This window comes from Elephas maximus, chromosome 19 (assembly GCF_024166365.1).
Source record: "Elephas maximus indicus isolate mEleMax1 chromosome 19, mEleMax1 primary haplotype, whole genome shotgun sequence".
In the NCBI taxonomy this organism is placed as follows: domain Eukaryota; kingdom Metazoa; phylum Chordata; class Mammalia; order Proboscidea; family Elephantidae; genus Elephas; species Elephas maximus.
In genome coordinates this window covers 30,029,667-30,044,218 of record NC_064837.1, presented here as the reverse complement: position 1 = coordinate 30,044,218, position 14,552 = coordinate 30,029,667, and the positions used below count along the sequence as shown (strand labels likewise).

Below are 14,552 nucleotides of genomic sequence, written 5' to 3'. Positions count from 1 at the left end.
AACGCGGCTGTTGCCTCTGAAGTCTTTCATGTTTATAAACTGGAGGAAATCCATTACCTTGGTATTTAATTGTTTGGGGGTTTGGACCCAAAGAGGGGAAAAGTTCACAGACCTCAGCACACAGAAAAAGGGGGTGATGGTGTGTCCTCTCCCGTGGCACTTGGTATTTTACTGTATCGGGAGCGATTTCCTCTTCTCTCTCTCCCTTATGGTTATAAAATCCTACCGGAGAGACTTAACTTCTCAGAACATCTGTAGCGCAGCGGGCGCACCTGTGGCTCCTGCCCCGAACCTCTGAGTGGTCCCAGAACCCAGAGGAGGAGGGACTTTCAAGAACTTTGAAGAGGGCCACCTGACTGGGGGTCCCCTGGACCTGTCCGTCTAAGGATGACTTTGCCAGTCCCTCCAAGCTGCCTCAAAACCCAGAAACCAAACCCAGTGCCGTCGAGTCGATTCTGACTCATAGTGACCCTATAGGACAGAGTAGAACTGCCCCAAAGAGTTTCCAAGGAGCGCCTGGCGGATTTGAACTGCCGACCCTTTGGTTAGCAGCCGTAGCACTTAACCACTACACCACCAGGGTTTGCCAGGTTGCCTCAGCCTTCCTCAATCACTCCAAACCCGTAACTCCTTCCTTCGGTGTCCGTCAAGGCTTCCCTGAGCTCCGGTCGCGAAGTCTGGCCTCTCTCAGTCTTTCTGGGGAAGTCACTGCGGAGTCTGGCGCTCAAGAAGCAGCGACGCCAGCAGCAAAGCAGCGGGCCAGGCAGCCCCAGGCCTGGGGGCTGCGCTCGCTGCAGCCGGTCCTCGTCCTCGCAGCAGTGATCTGGAGCGGACTAGACGCGGGACGGTGGGGAGACGCCTCACTTGAGGAACTGAGCAGAGGGGGAGCAGGAGAGAACCTCCCTACCGCGCCTCGCCACCGCGGACCTCTCGCTCAAGGCACCAGGGCGCAGCAACCTTCCGCGCGGAGGCCGAGGCCGGGGCCTTGGAGACACCAGGGTCCGCGCCTCGTGCCAGGCTTGGGTGATGGCACCGAGCAACAAACCCCATCTACACGACCTGGGATCCATGTCGGGAAGAAGCACAGCCCGTGGCTGTCGCTGGTGCTTAGGCCTGTCGGGTTCTGGGCGCTCTCTGCCCACAAAGGGTCGCAAAGAGCTTCCCCACGTCTGCCTCGCCACCCCACTGCGTTGCCAGACGCTCAGTCCCTGCTTGAATGGCCCAGCTCCGCCCTCTCTCCCCGGGGAAGAGGGTGAGTGTAGGCGGTAAGGGAGAAAAAAAAAAGGTGAGGGAGAGGAGGCGGGAAATCTAATCGACCCCTCTCTCACTGTTTCTCACATACACACATGTAAGAACGTTATTCCCCTCCCTCTTCTTGCTGTGCCGAAGGCTTCTTAGCCCCTGGATCCAGGGCTCTGGGATTCGGCTACGGATAGTGGCGAGCGATGTTGTTGGGATTCAGAGAAAACAAAATCGAGCACATAAATATTTTCTAGTCGCTCGAGATGTGCGAGTCTCCGTGCTGGAGGCCCTGCCGCGACCCCAGGAAATGGTAAGGAGGTGAAGAGCCGTCAGCGGTGCGAACCCAAACCAGCACTTCCTCGGGGAGTAAGTAGGGCCTTGGAGGCTCCTAGGGCTGCCCTCTGGCCTCTCCTCCTTCCTCAGCCCCATTGGAGCCCCACTGAACAGATGTTCCTCCATTTTATTGCTGCCAGCTCTCCTGACCAGGACCCTTAAGTCTCCTAGACACACTGAGGCACAGATGGCTCTATTTCTTAGGAGAGTTTGCAAGTTTGAACTGCACTTCCTCCCCAGTCACCTACCCTCCACCACCGTGGAAGTATAGACCCCCTCCCAAGGGGCACCCATTCTGATATTACATTGTAACCCTACCATATGGAACAGGGAACATTAAAAAGGGTTGACTGAAGGTGCCATGGATTGAATTATGTTTCCCCCGCAAAATGTGTGTATCAGTTTGGCTGGGCCATGATTCCCAGTATTGTGTGGTTGTCTTCCATTTTGTGATTGTAATTTTATGTTAAAGAGGATTAAGGTGAGATTATAACACCCTTACTAAGGTCACATCCCTGACCCAATGTGAAGGAGTTTCCCTGGGGTGTGGCCTGCACCACTTTTATCTTACAAGAGATAAAAGGAAAGGGAAGCAAGCAGAGAGTTGGGGAACTCATACCACCAAGAAAGAAGTGCTGGGAGCAGAGTGGGGTCCCTGCAAAAAAGCTTCTAGTGGGGGGCAGGGGGAGATTGATGAGAAGGCCAACAGAGAGAGAAAGCCTTCCCCTGGAGCTGATGCCCTGAATTTGGACTTTTAGCCTACTGTACTGTGAGGAAATAAATTTCTCTTTGTTAAAGCCATCCACTTGTGGTATTTCTGTTATAGCTGCACTAGATGACTAAGACAGAATTAGACTGATTATTATTAACTATTCATACACTAAGAGCCAGGTGCTTTACATTCATTATTTTATATAATCCTCACAACTCTAAGAGATACACATTATTCACTTTTTAAAAAATGAAACAGCATGTTTACAGAAAAGTGCACAGATCTTAGACTTGATGAAAGTGAGCACAACCAGACCCAAAATCGGAAGCCATCTTCTTGCCTCTTCCCGTTACTCTCCACTCCCTCCTGCCCACAAGTAACCACCATCTATTACCATGATAGCTAGTTCTGCCTGTTTTTGAACCAATGTAAATGAAATCATACACTCTATAGACTATTAGGTCCAGCTTCTTTCACTGAATTTTTAAGGGATGGGGATGAGCACAGGGTCTGGGACAGTTCACTGCAGCGGAAACACGCAGTTCTGAGCAGCTGTATTCAAATGGTTTGGAGAGAAGTTATGAAAACCAGCACAGATCAGCATCCAAATACAACAGCATTAGCTTTATGTTCACACACCCGTCGGTTCCAATCTTAACACGCGATTCATTTTCAAAAATATAAAATAACTATTATCCTGGAGTTCAGTGCGGGTACAGAAATAATCATCCAACTTTTCTTCCAATCACAAATGAAAATTATCCTAGGAATTTCTGGAATATAACAGATGAGAAAGAGGCAAGGAGCAAGAGAGCCAGTGAAACATCCAAACTTTCCCAGGGCAAAGGACAAGAGTCACAGCTCAGGGAACAATCAGGCCTTTCCTTTACATGGATCCCTAGCTGAACTGATACTGTGGGAGAAGCCAGCTCAGGCCTCTGCACAGTACAGGACCAGCCCCAGGCCCCCGAGGGCCCTGTCTATGACACTGGTTTAATAAAGCCATAATCCATGAACTTGATGAGACATTCCCGGGCCGTCTGAATCACAGCCTCCTTCTTCTCGTCTGGCTCCATTTTGCCCACTATAGTCAGAATCTCCAGCAGCTCACTCTCCACCAGCTTCTTGGCCAGTTCAGCATCGGCCGACAGCAGGTTGTAGGCGATGACCAGGCCCCGGTGCTGGACTGACAGCCGGTCATGCAGGCAAAGCCGCTGTAGGATCTCCAACCACTGGGATGTCTAGAAGGGGAGAGGTAGTGAAAAGAAGATTGGAGGAATCGGTAGGGAGACAGAGGGAGGAGACTGGGACCAAGAAAGACAGCAGGCATTGGCCAGATTCTGGGCTCTCAAAGGACAAGCACATGTGTGGTTATCTGAGTCTGGTACTCAGCACATACCTACTTGAGCCCCTCGGGACTACCTGGGTGATGTCCTTCTCCCTACCAGAGCCAGGGCAGGAATCGGAGAATTAGAAGGCACTGAAATAATCCCAGCCCTTTCATTTGCCAAGTGGAGGGACTGAGGTCCAGGGAGGGGAAGCAACTTAGCTATGGTCACACACGTGGTAAACAATAGAGAAGAAGTATCCACCCATCCACTGATTGTGCCCTGAGACCGGCAGGAACAGGCCCACTGCATGCCTGAGTGGAATGGGAATGGAGGGTCTTCAGAAAGGAGCATTCTCACCCTGGGCACGTGGAGAATGCCAACTTCTCTCAGCCCAGGTGCCCTTTGAGATGTGGGCTCCACACATGCCCTAGGCATTTGCTCCTCCAGCCTTGACTTCAACTGGAATCACTACTGGAGTCTGGCATGTACTCTCTCCCCCACCTCTCACTGTACAGATGGGCAAGCAGTCCTACTACTGGGCGTGGAGGGGCAGGGCTCTAGACATTCTGATCATCCCAAAGGCAGAGATAGAGCTGGGACTAGAGCCAGGAGGCGTGACTCATATCACTCAATAGATACATAGAATAGTATGGTATGGGAGAGAAGGTATGAAAGCCAGCACAGATCAGTGTCTAAATACAACAGTATTATCCTTTATATTCACACACCAGTTGGCTCCAACTTTACCACGCAGAGCAGAATAGTTATCAGCATGGGTTGTGGAGTCAGAGAGACCAGTGTTTAAGTCCCAGCTCAGCCATTTACCAACTGCATGGCATCAGCTAAGTTATTTCCCAGCCTCAGGAGCCTCATCTGTCATATGTTACGCCTACCTCGTAACACTGTGATGATGTGATGAGATGATGGATTAAAAGAGTTTAGCATTGGGCCTGGCAAAAAGTAAGAGCTAAACACGTGGAAGTGCACAGGGATAATAATTTAAGACACTAATCCAAGGATTTTCCCTTTTGTGCTTCCTTGTACCTCTTACCCTCACCCTCCATTGTCATCATGGATAGTAGATATCTATACGCAGTACTCTCAAAAGAGAACACAGACATAGGGAAGGGGGAAAAAGGTAACTCTCGCCTCTGAGCGGCTATGCAAACTTCTGTAAACTCTTCACTGAGTCGCCTACCATAAAGAAAGGAAATGAAAGTTCAACTGGCTGTGGCAGGATACTAGAAAGTTTCAATGCTTATAAGTAACTGCTAATGGTTCCAGTGCCCATCTTCCCTGGGATGAATCCTTGAGGGCTGGAGGGAAGGAGTGATATAAATCCCAATAGGGTAGGATCCCAGAGTAGGAGAAGCTGAGCCCAGTTTCCCTGGGAGTATCCAGTAATGTGAGGCTGCAGAGATGTCCAGCATCCAACATGGCCCCAGAAACTACAAAAGTAATGGCTGAGGGAGGCTCCTAGACTGATGGACCCATGGGAAGCCTTGCAGAGACCCCAGGATCCTAGTGTGGGAACAGGAATGGAGTCATGATTTCTAAGTCTGTCAGAAAGAAAAAAGATGTGGCCAGGAGTGGGCCAGCAATCATGAAGGATTCCAATCCCTCTCCAAATAGCTGGTTGTGGACTGTTTGCATCTCAGTTTCCTTATCTGTAAAATGGGATAATATAACAATACCCAACCAATGAAGGTGATGGGAAGATTAAATGACTTGATATATGTCAACATTGAGAACAATGCCTGGCACACGGTAAGTGCAAGGAGTCCCAGTGTCTTCTGTGGACCCGCTGGCTGGAGTTGGGTGACCAGAGTTACTTCAGCTGATGCTGCTTTGAGGCCAGTGTTTTTCAAAGGGTGGTCTCTAGGCCAGAAGCACCTCGCCCTCAATCTACTGAATCAGAATATCTGGGGAAGCTGTGTTTTGAATTCTCCAGGAGATTCTTACACACCATTAAAATTTGAGAACCAAGCTGGATGAGTGACATCTAGCAGGGAGACACCCCTCCCCTGGGCTAGGACAACATAAGCCCCCTTGGAACTTAGAGAACACAAAGACATTTACAAACAAAGAGAACCTTAAACTGACTATCTCAAAGAGCCTGTCTTTAAACCAGACCTGAGTAAATTTGGGTTGACAAATTTACATTTTTCACTATCAGTTGAGATTGGGGGGGGGGGGGGGCGGGGGGATCCAGGAACTAAATTATGTTCAGTTTGATGAAATAAGGAAAATTGCATTTTGTACCCCCATGCAACAGCTGTGTAAATACCACTCCCATGACACCTGCTGAGATGGCCAAAGTCCTACCACAGGCCCTGGTCATCATGTCTACTTAGGAAAATCTGTGCCTTCTTTGCCAAACCACATGTTCCCTATGGTATTCCCAACCACTTCCACACTTCTCTTGGGGGGCTTGGGAGCTCTACAGCAGTAGGTAATGTTGTTGTCATTATTGTCATTATTTTTTAAGTAATGAGTAATAAGTACCACCAAAGGCAGGGGCTGAAACCACAGTGGGAGGGAACTGAGTTCATGCACTTGGGAAGACCAAATAGTGGATGTAAGGGGTCTAAGAATATAGATTCCTCTCTCTTTAGGTTGTAGGAAGAGATACCTCCTGGAAGGGCCTCCCCTCAGAGGATGACACAGGTCAGTAAAGACTGAGGATACGGAGGTCCCCATAGCATATCCAGCCCCTCCCTGCCCCAGGGCCTGCTCTCACCACTTGGGTCATCTTGAAGCAGAGTTTCTTATGTGCTGCTGTCAGCATGGCCAGGGCTCCAGCGGCTGCATTCTGGACCTTGTCGTCATCCTCCCCACAGAGCAGCACCACCAGCTTCAGCCGGTCGTTCCCATCTGCCAGGAACCTCTCCTGTACCTATGGGAGGAGAGGGCAGATGAGAGCAGAGGAAGCAGTTATATGGCTCAGAAAACTGCTTCGCAGATGTCCAGCCTGAAAACAGAAAGATGTATCTAAAGCCCCGCTCCTTAACCCAGGATCCCTCAGAGCTCTCCTTTGGGCAGCTCTCATGCCACCTCTCCCAGGAAGTCTTCTCTGATTAGCTAGATGGATTGGGCTAGAAACTCCTCCATCTAAAAGGTAAAGAGAATAAGGGACTCCTTGTATGGTGTGTTCTACCACCTCTGTTTGGATTCAGCTATCCACAGTGGGGGAGAGAGGCAGGCACAGACCACTGAAGGGTAGGTAATGCCTAAAGAACTGTGTTTGACTTTCCTTTGGGGAAGCCTGAAATGGTTTCTCTCCACAACAGATAGGCCTTCAGGCTCTGCTATAAGAGGCCTTTGCAGTCACTGAAGGCACAGGGACTTGGAGGGGACAGGGACAATTAGGTAGTTTGCTTGGTGATTAGAGAACTGCTGCACATTCTCCACCAGGGAGAGGGATGCAGCTTCCCAAGGGCCTGAAAGCCAGGAGAAGAGCCTCCCAGGACCCAGGGCCCTTACATGTTGCAGACAGGCATTAACCTGCACAATATCTCACCCACACCACCACTCTACAGTGAAATCTGGTTAGTCAGGTTTAACCAACCAACTAGTTGTCATGGAATCAATTCTGACTCATGGTGACCCCGTGTGTTTCACAGCAGAACTGCACACCATAGGGTTTTCATGGTTATGACCTTTTTGCAAGTAGATCACCAAACTTTTCATCTGAGGTGCCTCTGGGTAGGTTTGAACTGCCAACCTTTCAGTTAGTAGCCCAGTGCTTAACCATTTGCACCACTCCGGGACTCCTTGGTCAAGTTTAAAGGTGTTTTATCGGGTCAGGTTGCCTAGAAGTGGAGCCCCAAAAGGGGACAAAGGTCACAGATGCCCAGAGTTTGACCCTCCACCTACATCTCCCTTCTTTGAGGCTGGAGCAGCGGTCATCAGAGGCGAGAGCGTGGCATGGTAGAGGTGGTTCACACGCTCCCCTTCCATTAGCACAGTTGTTACTGGGAAGCAGCTGCCCACCAGGGACCACATTTCCCCGCCTCTTGCACCTGGATGTGGCCGTGAACTAGTTCTCAACAACAGAACAACAGCAGAAGTGATATGTGTCATATCATTGGCCATGATGGTTGAGTATTGCAGGTGACTCCCCCATGGTCTATCTCCCCATTCATCATCTGAATGGAGACCACCCCTAAAGTGGCAGAGAGGGAGACAACTCTTTCGTTGTTTTTGTTGAGAATACACACAGGAAAATACATACCAATTCAACCTTTTCCACGTGTACAATTCAGTGACACTGATGACATTCTTCAAGTTGTGCAACCATTCTCGTCTTCCATTTCCGAGTTGTTCCTCCCCCATTGACATAAACTCACTGCTCTCTCAGGTTCCTATCTAATCTTTCTAATTGCTGTTGATCCCATACAGATAGTTCTTAAAAGAGCACAATGCTCGTGGCAAACATTTCTTACTAGTTAAGCTAGACTATTGTTTGGTTTTAAGAAGACTTCAGGGGATATTCTTGGTATAAGGTTTAAAGATTATTTCAAGGCAATAGTTTCAGGGGTTCATCCAGCCTCCATGGCTCCAAAAAGTCTGGAATCCATGAGAATCTGAAATCCTGCTCTTGCATTTTGGGGAAGACAATTGCTGATGATACAGGAATTCTGGATCTCTGAGTAATTGCTTGAAGTGAGCCACCCAGTCCAAATTGGACTATGACGTGAGTAAGAAACGAACTTTCTCCTGTTTGGATCCCTGCACGGGCTGATTTTGTTTATTACAGCAGCTTGTTCTTCCCCAGGGAAACCTGCCCACCCCTACTCCCCTCTCTCTGTCCCCTCCTCCTTGGGCACTCTCTCTTATTCCCATATGGCTGTCAGGCCCCCAGCCCAGCCTAGGCAAGCTCCCTGGGGGATCCTGGCAGCTTCAGTTCCTCTGACTTTGCCAGACTTTTGTGGATTGAGTTTTCCTCCTACAATATGGGAATATCCATGGCTGGAGTTAAGTACTTTGGGAAAACAAACTGGGTTTTGCACCAGGCCTTACATGAGGACCCAGGAGGGCCACATGGCCTGGCCCTCACATTCATGAAGGGCCTTAAATTTAGATCCTGTTGTTATCTCTGACGAGATTGTACCTGCAGGCACAGAGACACTCCAACAGGATGGGGGGAAGAAGACATTCATCATCGGTTATAGTTCGTCCCATCACAGGCCTATGGCATGTTCTGAATTCATTTTACTTTTATAAATTCTATAATTATCTGTGAAAAGCACAACTATGTTGCATAGCAATTACTGGGGAAACAGTGATAGTTCATTAAATGTTAATATTTCAAATATTCTAAAACTGTTCATAACTGCATTTTTTTATTTTTTCATGTGACCCTAATACTTCCCAGCATGTTTTCTCCTTTTCAAAATGGGCAACTGAGAGCTTGACTTAACGCCATGATGAACCTATAAATTCTTCTCCTTGATCTGCCTGCCTCCTCCTTCACACACCCCTGTTAATGACTTTGTTTTGACCTAATGCTAATAACTTTGTTCTTTGTTTGAGCTTTACAAATAACTTTGTCTTGTCCTGTCTGACCACCTGTGACTTTCAAACCCCCCACATGGAGAGTAGAGCCCAGGTGTCTGATATGTATATCTTTAGCCTGATAATGGGGACTACAAAGACACTTCTAACCCTTGATCCTACATAAACTCTAATGTAAAATTGCTCTTTGCGACTCCACAGAGACAGCCGGTGTTGCTGCCGGTCGGAGGTGATGTACACATCTCCTGAATGAGCTTTCTTACTCTGACTCGGAGTACGTTTCATTGGCTCAACTGCTCCAGAACATGGACCCTAATCAGGTAACACTCATTTTTTAAACATACGTGGAGCTTCAATAAATGCAAGTGCCCTGCCCTCTATTGACCTCCAAGAGGCTCTGGCCTCACATCCTGCTTTGCTAGGAGGTTATTTAGGCCTAAGTAACACAGAACTCCCTGGGTGGTGCAAACGGTTAACATGTTTGGCTGCTAACTGAAAGGTTGGAAGTTGGAGTCCAACCAGAGGCACCTCAGAAGAAAAGCCTGGTGATCTATTTCTGAAAAAGCGGCCATTGAAAATCCTATGCAGCACAGTTCTACTCTGACACACACAGATCACCATGAGTTGGATTTGTCTCTACAGCAACCGGTTTTAAGTGGAGAAATGGCACCTTCTACCTCATTTAGCCCAATGCTTTGGGTTCAAAGCCCCAGCTAAGGATGATATTACTCTGTATGCTTTCCCTTGTCTCCTTTGTACAGGAAGAAGGTTTGTAATCACAAAAAGATTCAGAGATTCTTGGGTTCTCTGCCCAAAATGTTACCTTAGTACCATCACAATAGCCCCTGATGTCACCCACACCCTGGCCTGTGGTTTGACTCTCCAAGCCTTGGTCCCACCCCTCACCCTACGCCCCCACTCTTACCTCCTTGTTGGCCACCATGTTGCACATGCACTCAGTGGCTGCCTGCCGCAGCTGGTCATGGTTCTCGAACATGTAGTTCTCGATGTCTGGCAAGGCCCTCTCCTTAATGATCTTCTGCCTGGGGTGAGCAGGGGTGGAGGAAGAGAAGCCACTGAAGCCTCTGCAGTGAGCATGTGTCATTTTTACCCCCAGGGCTCATTCCCCCTCCCCTTCCTAGTGGTGTCACTCCCACATCCTCAGCCAGCTTGGTTTGAAAGGTGTTGACGTGTCCTCCAGCTCCAGGATGGGTACCCATGGGCATAAACTAAATGATATATCATAGTGTCCTGGCCACAGCAATGGGTTCTGAGATAAACATGTCACCCAGCTGGACATTTTTTTTGTATTGTTATTGCGGAAAAGAAAGTTTCTCTTCCTCTCTCTTTCCTGCTGGACATGAAGCCAAGAGGATGAAGAAGAGGTCTGAAGCCATCCTTGTGACCATGAGAGGGAGAAAAAGTCCATCTGAGAATTAAGACAACACAGAAAGGAGAGGGGAGTAGAGAGAACTAGGGCCTGGGGCAGCTCTGTAAGCCCTGCATCAAGCCACACCTGGATCCGGATTACTTTTTATTTTCACGAGCAGTCAATTCCCTTTGTGTGTGAGCTTGTTGGGGTTGAGTTTTTGTTGCTGTTGTGATTGGCTTGTTTTTATTTATATTTGTTGAGTGTAAGAGTAAATGAACAAAGAATGAAATGAATAAGTAAATTTTAAAAATAGTAAACAAGCATAGGCAGTCTAGAAAACTCGTGGGTCTTAGAACCAGACAGACAGACAGAAGCATATGTGGATTCTACCACTTACTAGCTGTGGGAATATGGACAAATGATGGAACTTCTCAAAGCTAGCTAGCTCACCCACCTGAGAAACATTTTAAATAAGAACGTATTTTGCTCATCAAGGAGTCCCTAGGTGGTGTAAACAGTTAAGTGCTCAGCCTCTAAGTGACAGGTTGGTGACTAGAATCTACCCAAAGGCACCTTGGAAGAAAGACTTGGTGATCTACTTCTGAAAGGACACAGCTGTTGAAAACCCCATAGAGCACAGTTCTACTCTGACACACATGCGGTTGCCATGAGTTGGAATTGACTTGACAAACAGCAACTAGTTTTATTGTTTTGGGTTTTTTTAAATTTTTTTTCTGCTCATCAAAGCTGGTTCCCTGGCCTCTGCTAGTTGTCCTCCTGGGGTTGAGTTTTCAGTCACTTGCAACCAAAAGAATCCCAACCCAATATACTCCACCACACCCCTGTTTCCAAGAAGGAACAGGCTTGATTCCCACCTACCCACCTGGGTATTTTTTTTACTACTTAAAAAAGAAAAAGTCTCTTTACAGCCTCCCTTGGCTTCATACACTTCCTCCAAGGTCTTTCCAAGTGTTAACTCGCATCCCTCTCACTGGGTTCCTCCTACCCACTGCCTCTGATCCTGTCCTCAGGGGAGAGCAGCTGTAGTACAAGATGCAAGTGAAATTTCAACCACTTTATGGGCCAGCCTTCCCCCTGCTGCTCCCCACACCCTGCCCTACTCACCGGAGTTTGTCGCTCCGTGCAGACAGGTTGGTGAGGCTGAGGAGAGCCTCGTAGTTCTGCAGCCCGTCCCTTTCTGTGTCCAGGAGACGCACGAGGGGCCGCACCACCTCATACACCTACGGGGGTGAGGGGGTGAAGATGTGGGTCATGCGGAGACCATGTTATTCCTCCCCGGTCCCTTACATTTGTAAGTGCCAGGCTTTCACATTTCCAAAGCACTTTTCCACACATTGTCTGCTTTAATCTTCGCAATAATCTGAAACCAAAACCCACTGCCATTGAGTTGCTTCTGATCCAGAGCAACCCCATAGGACAGGGTAGAACTCCCCATAAGGTTTCCAAGGCCGTAAATCTTTATGAGAGCAGACTGCTACATCTTTCTCAGCAGAGTGGCTGGTGGGTTCGAAACGGCCGACCTATTGGTTAGCTGCCAAATGCTTAACCACTGCTCCACCAGAGCTCCTAATGATCCAAAAGTCAGAATTATTTTCCTCACTTTGTCCAGAATCCAAGTGCCTGGACCTTGGAACCAGACAGATGGGCATGTATGTCCTCTCTGTGACAGCAGAATGCCCCCTTCCCAGGCTGGGGGTACGGCGACAAGGGCAAGGCCCCTAGGAGCACAGGAGACTTCTCTTATTCCCCCCATCCCACCAACCACAGACACCCACCCGCTCCCCCGGGAAGGCGATGTCCGGGTTAGAGACGGCAGCGATCTTTGCTAGGGCGTGGGCTGCCTTCACCTTGCCCACATCGGTGCCCTCCAAGGCCAGGGGAATCAGGGCCTGAAAGAAAGGGCACAGTCAGTGCTTGGTCACAGAGACCCAGCCTCTCTCCATCCTTCTTCTCCAGCTGCCGTCTGTCATCTGTCTGTCCCATCAGAGGGGCAGGAGGACTCTAAAGATGTAATCGGCTCTTGAACAATCATAGAAAACAATTAAAAAATGTAAGCAACTCATTCACAATTAAAAATGTAATCAACTCATTCCCCTGGTGCCCAGCACACATCAAAGTCTTCACCCCTGCCTCTCCCCACCCATTCTTAAGTCCATTCTGCTTTTGGAAAAATCAACTGATATTTTACTTTCTGCCTAAACCAAACCTAATAGTAACAGCAGCTTTTGTTGAGCACCTACTTTGAGTCAAGACTTTAAGTGTATTTTCTCTAATCTTTGTGACATCCTGTAAAGTGCACGTCTAAGTTGTCCCATTTTACAGATGAGGAAGCTGTGGCTCCAAGAGGCTAAGTGATTTACCCACAAGTAAAAAAGGACAGAGCAAGGACTCAGCTCCAAGTCTTCTACTTAAAATTCCAAGGTCTCTATATTTGTACCATGCTTCCCTCCAATAGCAAGGAGCATAAATATGATTCCAAAGTAAATTCCATGACACCTCATAATATCGGGCAGAAATTGGTTTGGGGTTATGTGTAGGTAGCACAGATAACTGAGTGACTGTGTTCCAGGAGGTCGGGTTGGGCAGGGGGTACATTATTCTTGGGCCAGGCAATGAGTGTACATGAGTGTACACACACACACACACACACACGCATCTTCCAGGTTGGCAATGATGTCATACCCCCCAATTACCTTGCCACCACCTTGAGCCACAATGGTGCCTCTGTCCTTTGGGTTGTCACACAGTGCCAGAAACACCCTGTAGGGCCAGGGATAAAGCAGAACATTTAATGCACCAGCACACCCTTCCCACAGTATCAGCAGACCTGCAAGTCAGCGCCAGCAAAACCCTACAACCAATAGGGCCACATCTGGCTGGGTGGGTGTCACTGCTTGTGCTCCAGCCAACTCTCTGCATTCTCCTATCATGGCGCCCGCCACACTGTATTGAAACCGTGACCTTGGCTGCCTCCCCCACCAGGCTGTAAACTTCCTTTGCAAAGGCTAGCTTTAATCTCTGGAATAGTAGATCCAGCACAGGGTGTGGGAACAAGGTAACTAGCCAGGATGGACAGCGACCTCTTTTTTCCTAACAGAAATTTCCCTCTGTGATAACCTGCCTCACCTAGTTACTTTTCAACGCAGACCCCCTTCAGTTTCTTCTCTAGGCCCCCATGTGTCCTAATCCCTTCATTTAATCCTTCGCCTTCTGTCTCCCCGCCCAGCCTCCTGGCCTTCACTCCCTGCCCAGCTCCACTCTGGCCGACTGCAGCCGCACCTGGCCAGCAACTCCTTGGTCTGGTTGGTGAGGATAGCACTGTCTGCTTTCACCATGCAGGTCAGTGCAGAGATGATGCCCGCCTTCAGAAGCCGCTTCACCCGCATGTCTATAAAGTCCTTCTTGTCCTGGGGGGATGAAAGGTGACAGTGGGGAGAGGGCCAGGGCACCAGAACAATTTGTATTAAAACTTAAAGGTGGTCTGTTTCTGACTTCTTGTGGTAGGCTGAATGATGATCTAACAGTGCCCAGGTCCTAATCCCCAGAACCAGTGAATAGGTTACCTTACGTGGTGAAAGGGACTTTGTCGTAGGGTTTTGATTAAGTTAAAGATCCTTAGAAAGGGAGGTAGGTTATCCTGGAATATCCAGGTGGACCCAATGTAATACAAGGGTCCCTGTAAGAGGAAGGCAGGCGGATCAGAGTTAGTGGTAGGAGATGTGATGATGCAAGCAAAAAGTTGGAGTGATTTGATGAAGGGTCACAGCCAACGAATGCAGACAGCTTCTAGAAGCTGAAAAAAGCAAGGAAAGGATCCTTCCTTTAGAGCCTCCAGGAAGAACCAGCCCTGCCGACACCTTGACTTTAGCCCAGTGAGACTGATTTTAGACTTCTGACCTCTAGAACTGTAAGGGAATACATGTGAGCTGTTTTAGGCCACCATGTTTGCAGTAATTTGTTACAGCCACAACGAGAATGTAATACATTTCTAATTCCCTCTGTCTGAGCTTGCCAAGGGGCATAC

At 48.6% G+C, this 14,552-nt stretch overlaps 1 protein-coding gene across 3 annotated transcripts in view; it reads right to left on the bottom strand.

Annotated features, from left to right (window-relative positions):
- Nucleotides 1-3,267: 3,267 nt before the first annotated feature.
- Nucleotides 3,268-14,552, bottom strand: part of UNC45B (unc-45 myosin chaperone B) — a 33,042-nt gene continuing 21,757 nt past the window's right edge. For all 3 annotated transcript variants that reach the window (XM_049860165.1, XM_049860164.1, XM_049860166.1), the window contains 7 exons: nt 13,808-13,935; nt 13,222-13,288; nt 12,304-12,417; nt 11,633-11,748; nt 10,061-10,178; nt 6,359-6,514; nt 3,268-3,528 (listed from right to left, as the gene is read on the bottom strand). In XM_049860165.1, the coding sequence (XP_049716122.1) occupies nt 3,268-3,528; nt 6,359-6,514; nt 10,061-10,178; nt 11,633-11,748; nt 12,304-12,417; nt 13,222-13,288; nt 13,808-13,935 (960 nt within the window). The remainder of the gene's footprint in view (nt 3,529-6,358; nt 6,515-10,060; nt 10,179-11,632; nt 11,749-12,303; nt 12,418-13,221; nt 13,289-13,807; nt 13,936-14,552) is intronic.